General features: G+C 38.0%; 1 protein-coding gene across 11 annotated transcripts in view; it reads left to right on the forward strand.

Moving 5' to 3' along the window:
- SYBU (syntabulin) overlaps window positions 1–15,750 on the forward strand; it is a 104,460-nt gene that overhangs the window by 14,236 nt on the left and 74,474 nt on the right. The window contains exon 1 of one of the 11 annotated variants that reach the window (XM_069081080.1): window positions 10,900–11,200. The exons of the other annotated variants lie outside the window; for them this stretch is intronic. Coding sequence (XP_068937181.1) covers window positions 11,197–11,200 — 4 coding nt within the window. The 5' untranslated portion in view covers window positions 10,900–11,196. Of the gene's footprint in view, window positions 1–10,899; window positions 11,201–15,750 lie in introns of those variants that run through there. 11 annotated transcript variants of the gene reach the window in all.

Raw genomic sequence — 15,750 nt, forward strand, 5'->3', positions numbered from 1 at the left:
ACTCTGTGTATATCTCTCATTTTAAATGTGTTTCTTATAAGCAGCATATTGTTGGATTCTGATTTTTAAGCTATTCTGCTGTTTCTGTTTTATGAATGAATTCATCCCATTCACATTCAAAGGTATAATTACTATTTATGTATTTCCCTCCATCCTATTTTTCCTCACTATTGTCCTTCTCAGCCTCTCTTTTTACCCTATCTGTCCTCTAGTTTACTTCTAACCACTACCTCCCTATTTCTTTTAAAGGATCTCTACCTTATCCTCTCCCCTAAATCTCTTTTTCCTTGTTCTACCCACTCCTCTAAGGATCTCTCCCTTGTCTTCTCACTCCACCCACCTAAATCTTAATCTACAGACCTTTCTAACCATCCCTCCCATCCTGTTCCCTCACCCTCTTATTTCTATATAAATTTAAAAGACTTTTATGCTCTTCTAGATGTATATGTTTTTCCCTCTTTAACCCAGATCTGATGAGATTAGGGTTCCAGCCCTACCAGTCCTCCATCCCCCCTGTTTCCTCTGTATCAATTCTTCCTCTTGTACCTCATTTGTATGAAATAATTGTTCTTTTAACCTTTTCCTACACAGATTTTGCTTTTCAGAATCACTACATCATACTCACTCATCCCCAATCTTTGTTTCAGACTATCCAAATATTAATGACAGTCTTAAGATATGGGTTACATTTCCGTGTATAAAAAGTAAATAGTTTGACCTTATTGAATCCCTTGTAATTGGTCTTTGATGTTTCCCTTACATTTCTCCTGGACCTTATATGTCAAATTTTCCATTAAGTTCTGGTCTTTTCACAACAAAAACCCGTAAGTCTGTCAATTCATTGAATATACTTTTTTTTTTTCATTCAGCATTATATTTAACTTTGCTGGGTAATTTAATTTATGTTTGGCTGCAACCCCAGTTCTTTTCCTCTTCAGTATATAGTGTTCCAAGACCTGCAGGCTTTTAGTGTAGCAGCTGCTAGGTCTTGTGTAATTGTGGCTCCACAGTATTTGAATTGTTGTTTGTTTGTTTTTTCTTGTCCATAATATTTTCTCCTTCACCTGGAAGTTTTGAAATCTGACTTTGAAATTCCTGTAGGTTTTCATCCTGGGATTTCTTTCAGGTGACAATGAGTGGTTTTTTTTTTCTGTTTCAACTTTCTGCTCTTATTCTAAAACTTCAGAGCAATTTTCTTTTATTATTTCTTGTAATATACTGTATCAAGATTCTTTTTTTTAAATTATAGCTTTCAGGTAGTCCAATAATTCTTTTGTTTTCTCTTCTTGATCTAATCCTTAGATCAGTTGTTTTTCTTATGAGATTTTTCACATTCTCTTCTTTTCTTCATTCTTTTTATTTTGTTTCATTATTTCTTGGTATCTTATAATGCTTTTCACTTCCCCTTGCCCAATTCTAGTTTTCAAGGAGTTTTTTTTTTCCTTCCTTTAGATTCCACATCTCTTTTTCCAGTTGGTTGACTTTCTTTCCATAATTTTCTTGGTTTTCTTAGATTGTTCTTATTTTTTCTAATTTTTCCTCAATCTCTCTTATTTGATTTTTAAAGTCCTTTTAAGTTCTTCCAAGACCTCTTTTGGGGCAAGTGACCATTTGACCTTATTGTTTGTGGTAAGAGGGACTTTTTTTTTCTCTATCTCCATAGTAGCTATCTGTGGTTAGGTTTTTTCTCCTTTACCTACTCATTTTTATTTATTTATTTATTTTTGACAGCTTGTTATAATCACCTCTAGTGGGGCATGGGTATGGGGGATGGTGCCTCTGGCCTCAGGTTGTTTTTACTATTATTTTCTGAGCTTTGTCCATGGCTCAACCTCGGCACTCCTTTCCTCCTCCAAGTAACAGCTAGGGTCCAGCCATACTCTGCTGGAAAAGCTCTTGTTAACTGAGGACCCTCCAGTGGCTGTAACCTTCAGTTCTCCTCTCTGGCCTGGAAGTGAAACCAGGAACTCAGCTCTCCTGTAAATGCCCACATCTAGCAGCATCCACCCTACTCCTTCTACATTCACCAGGTAGGTGTTCCATCAGCAGCATCCTGGGACCATGTCTTGACAGCACAACTGGGCCTGGTGTCCCTTGGCAGCAGAGGGTCCTTCAATCTTCCATCCCCTATCCTCTCCTCTCAGATGTTTGACCTCCCTCACTGACTGTGAGGCAAGAATTCCTGCAACTGAGGCTGAGGTTACCTCCCAACCCAGCAGCCCCCATGGCTTGTTGTTTGTTGTTTCTGGTGGTGTTTGCACTTCACTCAGGTTAAATCTCTGTCCCTGGGCCTTTTCTCAGGTCTTCCCCAGTTGTCCCAGGATCACTGCTCTGCCCCAACTCTTTGTTTATTTTTGCCAATCTGTGTTCACCCTGAGGCTTTATTTTATCTTGTTTGTGGAGTAGAGTTTAGAATTTTCTAACCTATTCTACCATCTTCCCAGAATCTCCCTCATCCTTCTTCATTTCATTAATTTATTTGGTGTCTTTTGCACTTTGGCCTCATTCTTTCTTGAAATGATTTTGTATGCAATTACTGAGATACTCACTGCAGTACAGAAATAACATTATCTCCTCAGGAGACATTTAAATCTGTGTTGATTTGGAGGCTTTTGTTGTCCAGCTCAGAAAATGTGCACATAGCACCTAATGCATATTAGGTACAGCACTTAGTACTGACAAAGAAATCCTTTGGGGACCAAAGATTCTCAATGATTAATAAAAAGAGGACCAATTGCTTTAATGGTAAGTGGTTTTCAGGGGCTTTTTAAAATGTATTCATGCTTTTAAAATTCCAATTTTTCTTTACAAAGCCTTTTTACTTTTTTTTCTATCTTCTTCCTGCATTTAATATATCCATAAAAAGTAATGACTTTATTTTCGGTTGACTTTATAGCCTATAGCATAGGGGATTCATTTATTAAGGGACATTTTCTGTTGTTTAAATTTCTTTATTGCCCTGTCTTTAGGACAGCTACAAATTATGGAAGCTGATGACCTGTTTGCATTTGGAGGATGTGTATCATCATTCATCTGATACAATTTACAGCATGCTGTGCATTCCTCTTTCCTTATTATGGAGAATAATTACTCCTTAGAACAATGAGGCATATGGATTGTTGAGAACAAGCTAGTTCTCCTTGGGGGTGCTTTGTAAACATGACAGGTGAAACAAATTTCTTATAATGGAATTTGGTTTTCTTATGACAGATAAGTTAAAGGAATATTTAGGAAATATTGGTATATTCTTCCCTTTGACAAATGAATTTTTTTTTACTGTCAGGTATGGGTCTATGATTGTTGTTGTTGTGTCAAGTTCTTGTTGATCCCATCTGGGTTTTTCTTGGCAAAGATTCTGGAATAGTTTGCTGCCGTTTCCTTCTCCGGCTCATTTTACATATGAGGAAATTGAGGCAAATAGGGTTAAGTGGTTTGCCCAGGGTCGCACAGCTAGTAAGTCTCGGAGACCAAATATGAACTCAGGGAGATAAGTCTTTCTGACTGCAGACCTGAAACTCTATCTATTGCACCACCCAGCTACCCCTAAGATCACTAAATTATGAGTTTGAGGACCAGGGTTCAAATACTGACTCTGCCACTAAATAGCTGAGCCAGTCACTTAAACTGTCTGATCTGGAAAAGATATTACAATGCCTCTCTAACCTACCTCACCATTTTTACATGAGAAACAAATAAGATAATGTATGGGAAAACACTCTGTAAGCACATAAAACATGGTAAAGATGAAAGATCTTAGTAGTCTGGCAATAGTGAATGCTTTTTAAAAAGGCACCAAAACAGTAAAGAGAATATAGAGCAGTTGAGATTCTGTGAGGTCTGTATAATCAAAGGCTTTATGTGGCATGATCTCAGGGAGTATTTTGATTTTTATATTGTACATTTAATGGCAGGAAAGAATTTTTTTTTCCTTTTGCTTGTGCCAGCACCCTGGAGGGAAGGCCAATTAGAGGAAATTAAAGCTTGATTAGTGACCTGCCATGACATGATGATGCCTAGAAAAATTTGCCAGGAACATACCCACAAAAAGTATTCTAGGTATGTTTTTCCTTTTGTCCAGTTGAGGAAGTTGGACATTGGATTGTAGTAAACATCTGGATGTAATGTTAGAATTTAGCTAAGCAGCTAAAGTGAGCTGCCTGGCAGGATTATACTGTAATTAAAAGAATGGCAAGTTATTTGTAAGGGGTGAATAGGCAAAGAATTGTTTTTGCTAAGGCTTTTGTATGATTTTTAGATAGTGATATCTATGCACTGTTGCCAAGCATCTATTTTGTGTGTACGTGTGTTTGTGTGTGTGATCAGATACCAAAGTTATAGAAATAACTATCTAACCAAAAAGATTGCAAATAAATAAGAAATGTGAAAACAAGTAGTATATTTGTGTGAATGTGGCAACAACAGAGAGATGACAGTGATTTTAATTAAGGTCATTTTTGGGGGCCTAATCTATGATTTCATCCCCATAAAGAGTGTCTTCTTAATCTTCTCTGCGAGTTATAGTTGTCTAGAGGTAATGATTTTCTTTGATCCATATCAAAGAGAGACAGTGAAGGTGGTTAAAGTAAGAAGTAACCACTTGATATTTCCTGTGCTGTAGTCTGTAAAAAGAGAGCTTAGTTCATATTTGTGTCCACTGTGTAAAAGATCAGGTACAGATGCAAAACTGAGGTAATCCCTTCACTCGAGAAGCTTACATTTTATTGTAGAGAATACCATGTTCCACAGGTAAATAAATACGGGATATATACAAAAATGCCATATTCACAATGCCTATAGAGATTACAAATATGCTGATATAATTATCCATCACAAAATACGTCAGGTTTGCCATTTGGGGAAATAAACTAGAAAATTTATTAAGATACCAAAAGACTGAGTCCCAAAACCAGAAAGTGAAAGCCATCAGAGTAGTTATGATATTGGCACAGGTAGATAAAGTAGAAAGCACCCACATTTTCAAGCCTTTAAAACAGAACAGGCTACCTCAGGCAAAGGTCCTCCTCTCCCCACTCACAGCAACCACCCAGCGCCCTAGAAGCAGGCTCCCAGCAGCTCCGGCCCCTGGCAGTCCTCAGCAGGAGTCCTTAGCAGAAAGTCCTGCTCCCAGCAGCTCCGGCTGCTGGCAGTGCTCCGCAGGGGTCCTAACTCAAAAAAAAAAAAAAGGCAACTGCCACCAACTGCCAACCGCAGGACCGTTAGCTCGGCTTTTCACTTTCTCTTGCTCTGCTATGTCAGCACGTCCATGGGGCATGGGAGATCTTTAAATCCCATAACCCTTACAAGAGAATACCATGTTCCACAGGTAAATAAATACGGGATATATACAAAATTAAGTTATTTGGGGACATATGGTAACTAACAACTTGGAAAATAAAAGCCTCATGAAGGAGGTGGTCCTTCAGCTGGACCTTGAGGAAAAAGGAATTAGGAGTTCCAAAAGATGGGAGAGAGGAGAGAAAGCATTCTAGACATGGAGTACAGCTTGTGCAAAGAAATAGTATGGTGTATGAGTATAGCAAACAGGCCAGTTTGGTCATGAGCAATCAGCCTAGAGATGTAGGCCAAAACGAGATTGTGAAGATCTCTAAATGCCAGGAGAAGTGTATTTTATCTTAAAAGCAAAAGGGAGCTACTGAAGTTTCTTGAGTAAGGGAGTGACATGGTCATATCTGTGCCTTAAGAATATTAATTTGACAGCTATTTGGAGGATAAATGGAGAGAGACTGATTTCAAGACCAATTAGGAAGCTATTTCAATTTATCACACCAGTTAAGAAGTGATGACAGCGTGAAGTAGGGTAATTATAGCATGGGTAGAAAAGAGACAGATCTAAGAGTTGTTAAGAAACAGGAATCAACAATACTTAGCAAATGATTGATTATGGGGAAGGATGATTGAGAGTGAAGAATGAGTACTAGATTCCTAACCTCAGTATTTGGAAAAATAGTGACACCTTAGACAGAAAATGGGAAGTTAGGAGGAGGGACAAAAGATGATTTTTATCTTTGGGAATTTTAAATTTGAGATACTGATGGGATATCCAGGTGGAGATGTCCAGTAGGCAGTTGGAGATGCAGGACTAGATCTCAGGAGAGATTTGAAAGCTTTCTGTGTAGATTCTGGAGTTATCTGCACAACAGTGATAACTGAATCCATGGGAGAGGATGTAGTGTAGAGACGGGAGAGGAAAGGGTACAGTATAGAGCCTTTGGGTATGCTCATGAATGGGTTTGGGACATGGATGGTGATCCTGCAGAAGAGACTGAAAAGGATCACTCCTATATGTAGGAGAACCATGAGAGATCAGTGTCATGGAAACCCATGGAGGAAAGAGTATGCAGAAGGAGAGGATTATCAACAGCATCATCAAATAGTTCAGAGAGGTCAAAAAAAGAAAGAGAACTGAGAAAAGTACATTAGATTTTTCAATAAAACGATCATTGTTGACTTTGGAAAGAGAAGATTAATTGAGTAGTGAGGACAAGCTGTATTTCAAGGGGCTGAGAAGTGGCCAAAGTGAAGGCAACAGTAAAGACAGCTTTTTTCTAGGAGTTGTGCTATGAAAGAGATAAAAGATAACAGCATTTGTTGGGTAGTTACTATGTACCAGGTACTAAGATAAAGGCTGAGGGTATTAAAATAAGCAAAAAGAAAGGCAGTCTTTGCTCTCAAGGAACTTCCATTCTAATAGAGGAAGGCAACATATAAAAGGCAACTTGAAGAAGGGGAGTGAAACAAGTGGAACTGCTCAGGAGGGTGGTAGCAAAGTCCTTAAGAGTCAGAAGCACAGCTGGGAAGGGTACGAAGCATGGCCAGCCTGAGCTGATGTCCAAAATGGAAGAATTCACCAATGAGAGGATAGGGCCAGCATGGTGCAAGGATAGTGCAGGGTTAAAAAGCCCCATTTGCTAAGGGAAGTTCCAGAGGGCAGCTGAATCTAAAGAGACATAGGATAAATTAAGGACATAGTGAGATCAAGTAAAGTATGGGGAAAGATCTGGGCATGTTTATATGTGGCAGGAAAGGAAATAGTAGATAAAGAGAGTTGGAACATTACAGAATTGTTTTTCCTCAATTCCTTTTCTTTTCTGGTTACTCTTTCCATGGTGCCCTCTGGAGACCCCACTCATTTAATAAGCTACCCTTTATCCTTCATCTCTTTTCACACACTTTGTACCTTCTACTCAAGAAAACCTAGCTTTCTTCAGAAGATATAGTGCACCTCTAGATAGGCTCTCCATTGCTGGTTGGGTTTTCTCTCACATCTTTTAAAACACTGGTCCAAGAGTCATAGTAGACTTGTGGACTTCTTCCTCATTGCCACTTTCTGATTCTTTCATGGCCACCATCAGTCAGCAGCCTTTCCTCTCTTTACAAGTTCTCTCAATCTTTTTATTTCATTCATTCTTTATCTTTGTTGCATGATCTTCCAGGCTGCAGGTCATTCTACCTGCTTTTTCATGGAGTTCAGTCCCCTGGCTCAGTCTTTCTCTCCAACTCAATACCTGCTATCATGCTCAGGGACTCAAAGTATACATTGATGTCCCCTCAAACACACTGTCCTCACAGTTTATTAAACTCCTCAATTCTCAGTGACCTACAATTTTACTCAGACTCTCTGACACACACAAAGATGGCTATACCTTGACTGCATTACCTATGTACCAGTTTTAGTATTTTAAATAATAAAGTTCTTCCCTTCTCTGATAATTGCCAGTCATTCTGTATGTCTCTATGCTGCATTTCTGGCTCTCTTCAATCTGGCTCCCAATTACCTTTACAATTTTATTTTGTATTTCTCCCCCTTGTGAGTGTTTTGTACTATTCCTTTTCATTCCAGCCAAAGTGCACTACTAGTAATTACCTGGATTTGACATTCTAACTCCTGCTATCATACAATCATACAAGCCTTCTCCCATGCCTGAAATTTATTCCCTCCTCCTTGATGTGTCTCAGAATCCTGCTTTCCTTCAAAGTTGTATCCCAGGGTTAACATAATGCCATATGCATAGTAGGTCTCCTCCCCCACCCCCTTTTTTTAACTTGTAGAATTAAAAACCAGGAAGTACTGTATCCACATAAAGGTAGGATAACTAATCAGTATAATAAGAGTGAGGCTATTGTTTGTTTTAGCTTAATGTTTTACTTGTGGCCTTTGGCACCTGTCTTTAATGTCATAATCTCCTTAATCTAACTTTCCCTTCTATCGAGGGCTCCCTAGTCTTTTAGTGACTGGCACTATAAACAATGGTGCAATTGAAAACTCTCCTTTATTAGTGGGGGAGTGATATTTTCTTCTTTCTTTCATGGTTGTTAAAGGTGGTTACCCATTTTCATATTAGTTTCAAAAGACGGAGCTGGGTGCTCTAAGAAAATTATTGGACTCTGGTAATTTTTTGCACATATTTATGATGTTTTCAAAGGAACAAAATTTTAAGTTGTGTTTTCATGTTGATATAGTACTATTTTCTGTAAATAATCAAAATTTTGATATAACATTAATGACAGTAATAGTATATATGTGTTATTTATATATATGTAGATTTACATACACATATATATTTTAGGGATTTACAGTTACAAGGTGTTTTACTTATATTATAATATAATTTTTGGAAATGGTCAATGTGGGAATTTGTTTTGCCTGACTATACACATTATGTAAATTTGTTGCAAGTGTTTTGTTTTCCTTCTTTTCTCCTAATGGGAAAGAGAGTTGGGAGGGAGAGAAAATTGATTTTTGCTAATTGAAAAAGATAAAATTGCATTTTATAAAATCATAAATTATGCCATTGATTCTCCAAAAAGTCCCATAATTGGGAAGTAGTATCAGTGTTCTTACTCTTACTTTTCAAATGAGGAAACTGAAGTTCAAAGAATATAACTGACTTGCTTAATTAAGTTAATACAATTCATAAATAGTGAAGTTAGGATTTGAACCCAAATCACTTCAGACCATTGATCATGTTATTCATATTCTTGTTGCTTTCTTACCCTTTTTCACCTCTTATCTTGATTCTATCCTCACCTTCTCCAGATTCAGAGTTTGAGGAAAAAGAAAACAGTGTACCTATATGGAATATTACCTTATGACAGGTATCAAGGACAATGGAAATAGACTGACATTGGTCAGAAGACCTCAGTTCAAAACCCATCTCTGTTGCTTATCCTCTGTATGACCTGAGGAAAGTCACTTCCACTTTCTGTACCAAAAGTTAATTTCTGTAAAATGAGGAGTTTGGACTATGTTCCCTAAGGTCCCTTTCTGCCCTAGTTCCTGTAGTGCTGTGAACATTTTCCAGAGGAAGAGCTAAGGCAAATGAGGACCTGGAGACTTATCTAACCTCACTCACCATTTTTTTTTCTGAATCTTAGCTTGATGACTTTAAACCAAGCATAGAAAGTCCTGAATAAAATTCAGGAAGTACAAGAATGTATACAGATGATTATCTCTTCTTCAAGGAACAAAATAGGTACCCACCAAATAATTGTTCTGTTAAACATCACTGGTATAGACACAGGTTAAAAGAGAAATAGTTATTTAGAATAACAAGAATTAAGTCTCTATACTTCATTTTTGCCCATTTGCCTTCATAATCCTATAATGCTGACTGTTACAGAACCTTGTCAGAGGACCAAGGATTTAGAACAGGAAATTACCTTAGAGACCAAGATCAACACCCTCATTTTGACTTTGATGGCACTGCAACCCTAGAGATTAAATATCTAAGGACACAGGCAACATGTAGCAAAGCTAGGATTCAAAGCCAAGTCCTCTGTCCCTAGATCCACTACACTTTGCACTATGATTATGTTTGTGACTTTTCATTATTGAAAAAATAGATGATGCATTTGAGTGGGAAAACATAAGCTAAGAAGTTTTCTAGTAATGTGCTAGAATCCAAAGGTATTAGACTGGTGAGCATTTTGTAACTACAGATGTTGACTTTGGGGTATGAATGAATACAAAGAGGGCTGGAAACTAAATTTCTGAGTTTTCTTTTTCCTCCTCCAAAATGTTTACAACTTTCTCAAGGACTTCTTTTAATGGTTTTAAATTTTGGAGTTTTAAAATGCCTGCTGCTTCCTGTTTTGTTGAGCAACTAGTCAAGACATTTTTGGAGATTTTTCAGTGGTGTGCTCTATGAATTGGAAAGGAACCCCATAGATCAGATTAACCTTTTTGTTTGGCTCCTGAGTCTTTTCCTTTTCCCAGTGAATGGCAGCCATCACTAGCCTCCAGGGTGCATATATCTGGGGTAGTATGAGTATAGTCCTCGTGCAGCAACTGTCTGTCTGCACTGAATGTTCCAACAACAGTTCAGCTGACATAAATGAGAGCCAGTGAACTTCAAATGAAGCGTGGTTTTTGCACATGTACACACATGCCAAGTTATGCTTTTGCTAAAATGGTTTTGAACGTTCAGCCCCCCTTTTTGAAACAAAGTATTCAACATCTAGCCATAACTGAGTGTTTCAAGATTTTCTGGCCAAGGAGAGAAAAAAAAACCTTTTTTTCCCTCACTCCCATGTTCTATGTAGAGCTGAGAGTGAATTCTGTTGTTTTTATCTTGTTCCCATCCTTAACGATCTTATGGAAAACCAGTTGAACTCTTAGGTTTGGCATGTGAGTTTTATTTATACGTATACCTAGGTTTCTGAAGAAATGTGAAGCAATATTTTGAGGTCTAACATATTATATTATTAAATGGCTACATAGGGTAAAAGAATAACACTTCAGGTCGTAAAATTGACTTCAGGAAACAGAGCCCACAGGACCCATTATTAACACAGGATGGTTTGGTACCCAGAAAGTTCCATAGCATCAGCAAATACATTTTACTTTGAAAACCCTTCATATATGAAAATGACAGCTTATTTGACAGCTAGAATTTATACAGCAATTTAAAGTTTGCAAAGGGCTTTATATATGACTGTCTCATTTGATGAGGGAACAGATCCATGGAGGTTTAAGGACTTGCCCCAGGCTTAGTAACCATCTGCATACCATGTGATATGCCATGTGTACAATAGTTATACCACCAAGTAGAGTATAAACATGCAGTAACAGAGATACTCAGTGCAAAGGAAGCTCTGAAGAGGAAGGAGGTAATTCTTACCTGGAATCAAGGAAGGCTTCACAGAGGAAATGCCATTTGAATTGGGACCTGAAAAATGGGTAAGAGTAGGAAAAGTGTGGGGAAGTAAAAGGGAGATTTTCTTTATGGCAGAAACAACTAAAGTAAAGACTCTGAGGTAGAAAGCCTGGGGTGTGTCTTGGAAACAGCAAGTAACTCTGTTTTGGCTAAAGCTTAATGTTTATAAAGTGGAGTAGTGGAAGATAGTGCTAGAAATGTGAGTTGGGACCAAATAGTAGTACCTTAAATGACAGAGGAGAGAGTTTAGATTTAATTCCAAATATAAAAACAAGTCTTTTTTTTTAAGATAAGACATTGACATGATCATTCTTTAAGAAGATTAATCTGAAGACTTGGTTAGAGTAAGAAACAGAAAGACCAGTCGGGAAACTATTAAAGTAGTCCAAATGAGGGTGCAAAGAATGGGACTTTGGGGAAAGCTATTATAGAGGAAGGAACCAACACCACCCAGCGGCTTGTTAAATGTAGCATGGGGTGGGGTGGAGGAAAAGTAGATAAAGTGAATTAGGGAGCTTCAAGGGAGAGAGACTGGGAGGATGTGGGTGGTTGTCATGGTCAGAAACTAGGAGATTTTTGAGGAAAAAATGATTAATTCAGTTTTGAAAACGGTAACCTAGAGATGCTGGTGGGGCATTCATGTAAACATAAAAAGGTAGAGTTAAAACATGTGGATCTAGCTCTCAGGAGAGCGGTCAGAGCTAAGATTTAGATTTGATATAGAAGTACTAGTTCAAACCATGAGAATGGACAAGATCTACAAGGGAAAAAAATAAAGAGAGAGTGAAAAGAAGGAAGAAACATTTCCAAGGTAGAAAGTATCTACTTACGAGGGCTCTAATGGGGTAGTCATTAGAGGATCCAGGTGTTTTTTCTAAGAGGATATACAAATAACTTTATACCTGAATTAGGTCTAAATAGCTGATAAAAGGACAGTAAAAAGTGACTTATTAAAAGAATGACTATCTACTTTTTAAAAATTATTTGTTGTGAAGCAGAATAGAAATACTTGTGGAGAAATTGTCACTAAACCACTATTGAGAATGCTATTTTGTGATCTCCAGTATTTAGGGTAGCCAGAGAAACAGGAGTAGAGCAAGCACAGCCTAGTATTCTGCAAGCCAAGGGAAGAGAAAGTCTCAGGAAAGGAGGGATATGGGCTACGTTGCTCAGCACTTTAGATACTGAAGAAAGATCAAAATGTATTCGGGTAAAAAAGGACCATTAAATTTAGAGGTCAATTAATGATCATTTGAGAGACCATTTTTCAATGAATTTAAAAGAGCTGAAGTCAGATTACAAAGGATTAAGGAGTATAGAGGCAATGAATTCAGACAACTCTTGAGAAATTTAGCAATAAGCTAGAGAAAGAGGATAATAGTGTAAGGGGAAAAATAGTTTTAGTATAGGTGAGTCCTAAGCATGTTTATAGGTAGAGAGTAAAAGGTCAGTAAAAATTTTAAGAGAAGACAATAATTTCTCTTCATTGATCTAGCTTTGGGAGGGTCCTTAGGTCTCTGTGCTTTCTTTGTGGGGGAAAAACCCGTATGTATATATGTTATAAATATAGTATGTGTGTGTATAAAATTTATGGAGAGAGGGACAGAAAGAGAAAAAGCAAAGTGTAATCAGGAAAGAGCTGTCCTTGGCATCAGAAAGAGTTAATTTCAAGTTCAGTCTCTCTCAAATACTGACCATGGGACAAACGGGCAAGTCACTTAACCTTTCAGTGCCTCAATGCCTCTCTAAGACAATAAATTACAAAACAGATACATTTTTTATTGGTCAAGAAAGTTTTTTAACTGGAACCCTGGGCAAGTCAATCTCTCAGGCAACTTCCTTGAATTGTCACAGTAAATTTCCATACCAATGAAATCACAAGTTTTGACTCTTTCTATGTCTAATGTAGACCAGGGCCTCTGGAGACACTCCTCCACACACCATCCCCCCACCCCACTCTATTTTAGTCTCTGCTCTTTTTCCTTTCTCTAATCTCATTTAATTTGCATCTGATTTTATAAACCTAGAATCATAAAAATCAGAGACTTTAAGACATAAAAGGTTGCTTAGAACTATCACAATTCTCCCATTTTACAGATGAGGAAACTGAGGCCCAGAGACATGATATGATTTTCCCAAGGTCAGACATCCAGTTAATGGCCAAGATGGCACTTGAACTCAAGTCTCCTGACTCTGGTCCTTTTTACAACTCTTCTGTTATATCAGCCAGACTGTATTGATTACCAGAAATCAAGAAAAGATTCCTCAAAGGGTATAGATAGGCTGATTTATAGAAGATAGAGAGTATTAGACCTCTCACCTACAAGGGCCGACCTTTGGGAAAAGGTTACTTTTTAAATGAATGTTGCTATAACCTAGATTTTGCTGGGTGCTGGCCCAGGGCTAGAAAGAAGAAAGGATTCTAATATGGGCAGAGCATCAAATCCTTGGCCCAGGAAGAAGCACATGCTTACTTTCAAGTGGATTGCACCAAGCAACATGCTTCAAAACATTTAGAGGTTGGGAATGTAACCAGCCACAGAATCAGTCAGCTTGTTTAGTGGGGGAGGGAAGGGGAAGGTGGAGAGAGAAAAGCCCAATTGGTTTTGTTTCATTTTGTTTTAATCCTACCCTGTTTTTCCTAAGAAAAAAAATGAAATCAGAGACTGTAGCAAACCACATAGTGCCCTTGGCAGAAAAAAAGAAGTTATAAATGTAACTCGATGGCAGGAAAATCCTTAGCTTTGTGAGTTTTTTTAAAGAAACTGTACCCTCCCTTTCCTTTAGACTGACAAGTCCCACACACCCTTTTCCTAAGGTCTTGCAACCTCTCTTAATATTATACTCAGCTGAAATTTACGTTTCCAGGCATTCCTCTAGAAATTAGAAGCATCACACCCAATTTTTATTTTTCAAGTTAGACCTTTCAATTTGTCTATGGAATTTTGGTATGTCTGACATTTTCTGACCAGGAACAATTTCCTCACAGTGTCATGGAAATGATTTCTCCTTGACATTTATTCATAACATGATCTGCTGAAAACTAGAATCGCATGAATTGAGATAATAAATCTGATGTGTTTTTTTTTAATGCTATGAAGTTTTTCCTCAATCCAGTCAAAACTATTCTTGTGGAGGGAAATATACCACAAAACATCAAAGCTGAAGTGAGCAGATTGTTTTCATTTCCACAGCCCATGAATGGTGTGTACTGTATGGGTTTTAGGACCTTGAGGTCTCCCTGTATAATTCCTTCACGTGTGGAGGTATGCAGAGTGATGTAGGTTCATAAATAATTACTTGCATTACCATTGTTTGAATTTGAATCTCACATCCATATGTCTGAGGTTCGGTGAGGAAAGCATAGTTATATCCATATATTCTCTCTCTTTACTCTGTATAGATATATATGCATTTATGTATGTAAATATGTATGTATATATACACACATATATATGTGTGCATCATATATGTTTTAATATATTTTTGATGTATTTTAAAATCTGAATATCCTATGCCTGCACTTTAAATGTGGGGGGATCTTACTAGAGTGTTTTTCTTCTGTATTAAAAGGGGCGGCTTGAAAGAGCCATACCTTTGATATGTGCTCCCTCTTTTTAGGGCAAGGGGAAGATTTGCACTTGCTTATAGCCAAAGCCATAACTAAGAATTTTGATACCTGGGGCAAATTCCATTGTGGGGAGGAGGAGTGTTGGAAGAAAGGGGTAGTAAGAAGGAGGGGAGGAAGCAGAGAACAATCTGCTTCAACCTGGCCTCAGACACTACAGCACCACTGATGATCCCCAATCCCAAGGATAAGAGAAAAGTGGGAGAGGCAGCAAAAAAGGGACCTGGAGGTGAGGGAAGGTATCATGAGAGAGAGAAGGGTGGTCTAGGTACTCAGCAGAAGAGTGCAGCAGAAACAAGTATACTCCATAGATGCTGGTGCCCCTGCGCCCCAAACTCTTTTCTCCACCCTATTTATGGCTCTGTTTTAACCATTATTTTTACTTAATAGGTATTGAGTGGTTGTTTTGTTCATAGCAAATTAAAATTACAGTAAAACTTTTTTGTCCCAAAGAAAGCACCACAACATAAATCCAGTGTTTCCTATATTATATTGGTTGAAAGTTCCCTATGGTCGGTTTACAGGGTAATTAGACTATTTGTTATTTCATGCAGTCTGTGAAGACCTTGTAATTTGTCTATGGGCTGTTTGACCTGGTGTCAGATTACTTGTGGTTAACCTAACTGCCTCAGTACTCCACAGAGAATCATTCCAGCATCAGCATAACCTGAGGACATTTCATGTAAGGTTTCAAGGCCCCAGAGGCTATGCCATATTGAATCAGAACACTCCCTGGTCCATCTGGTCTGACATTCTGTTTCCAGCAATGGTACCGGATGCTGAAGAAAAGCCAACTGACAGGCAATGCCCAGCTGAGCCAATTGTTCAAGAATACACAGAAGGAAGCCACACCAAGCACACGACTGGGTGACACCCCGATGAAATTGGCCTCTTTTCCTTTACTGTGGCTTTAGCTTGCATAGACTCAGATATTCTTCCAGTACA

Source organism: Petaurus breviceps, unplaced genomic scaffold (assembly GCF_028583685.1).
Source record: "Petaurus breviceps papuanus isolate PSGF00001 unplaced genomic scaffold, PetGlider_PUasm1.0 98, whole genome shotgun sequence".
In the NCBI taxonomy this organism is placed as follows: domain Eukaryota; kingdom Metazoa; phylum Chordata; class Mammalia; order Diprotodontia; family Petauridae; genus Petaurus; species Petaurus breviceps.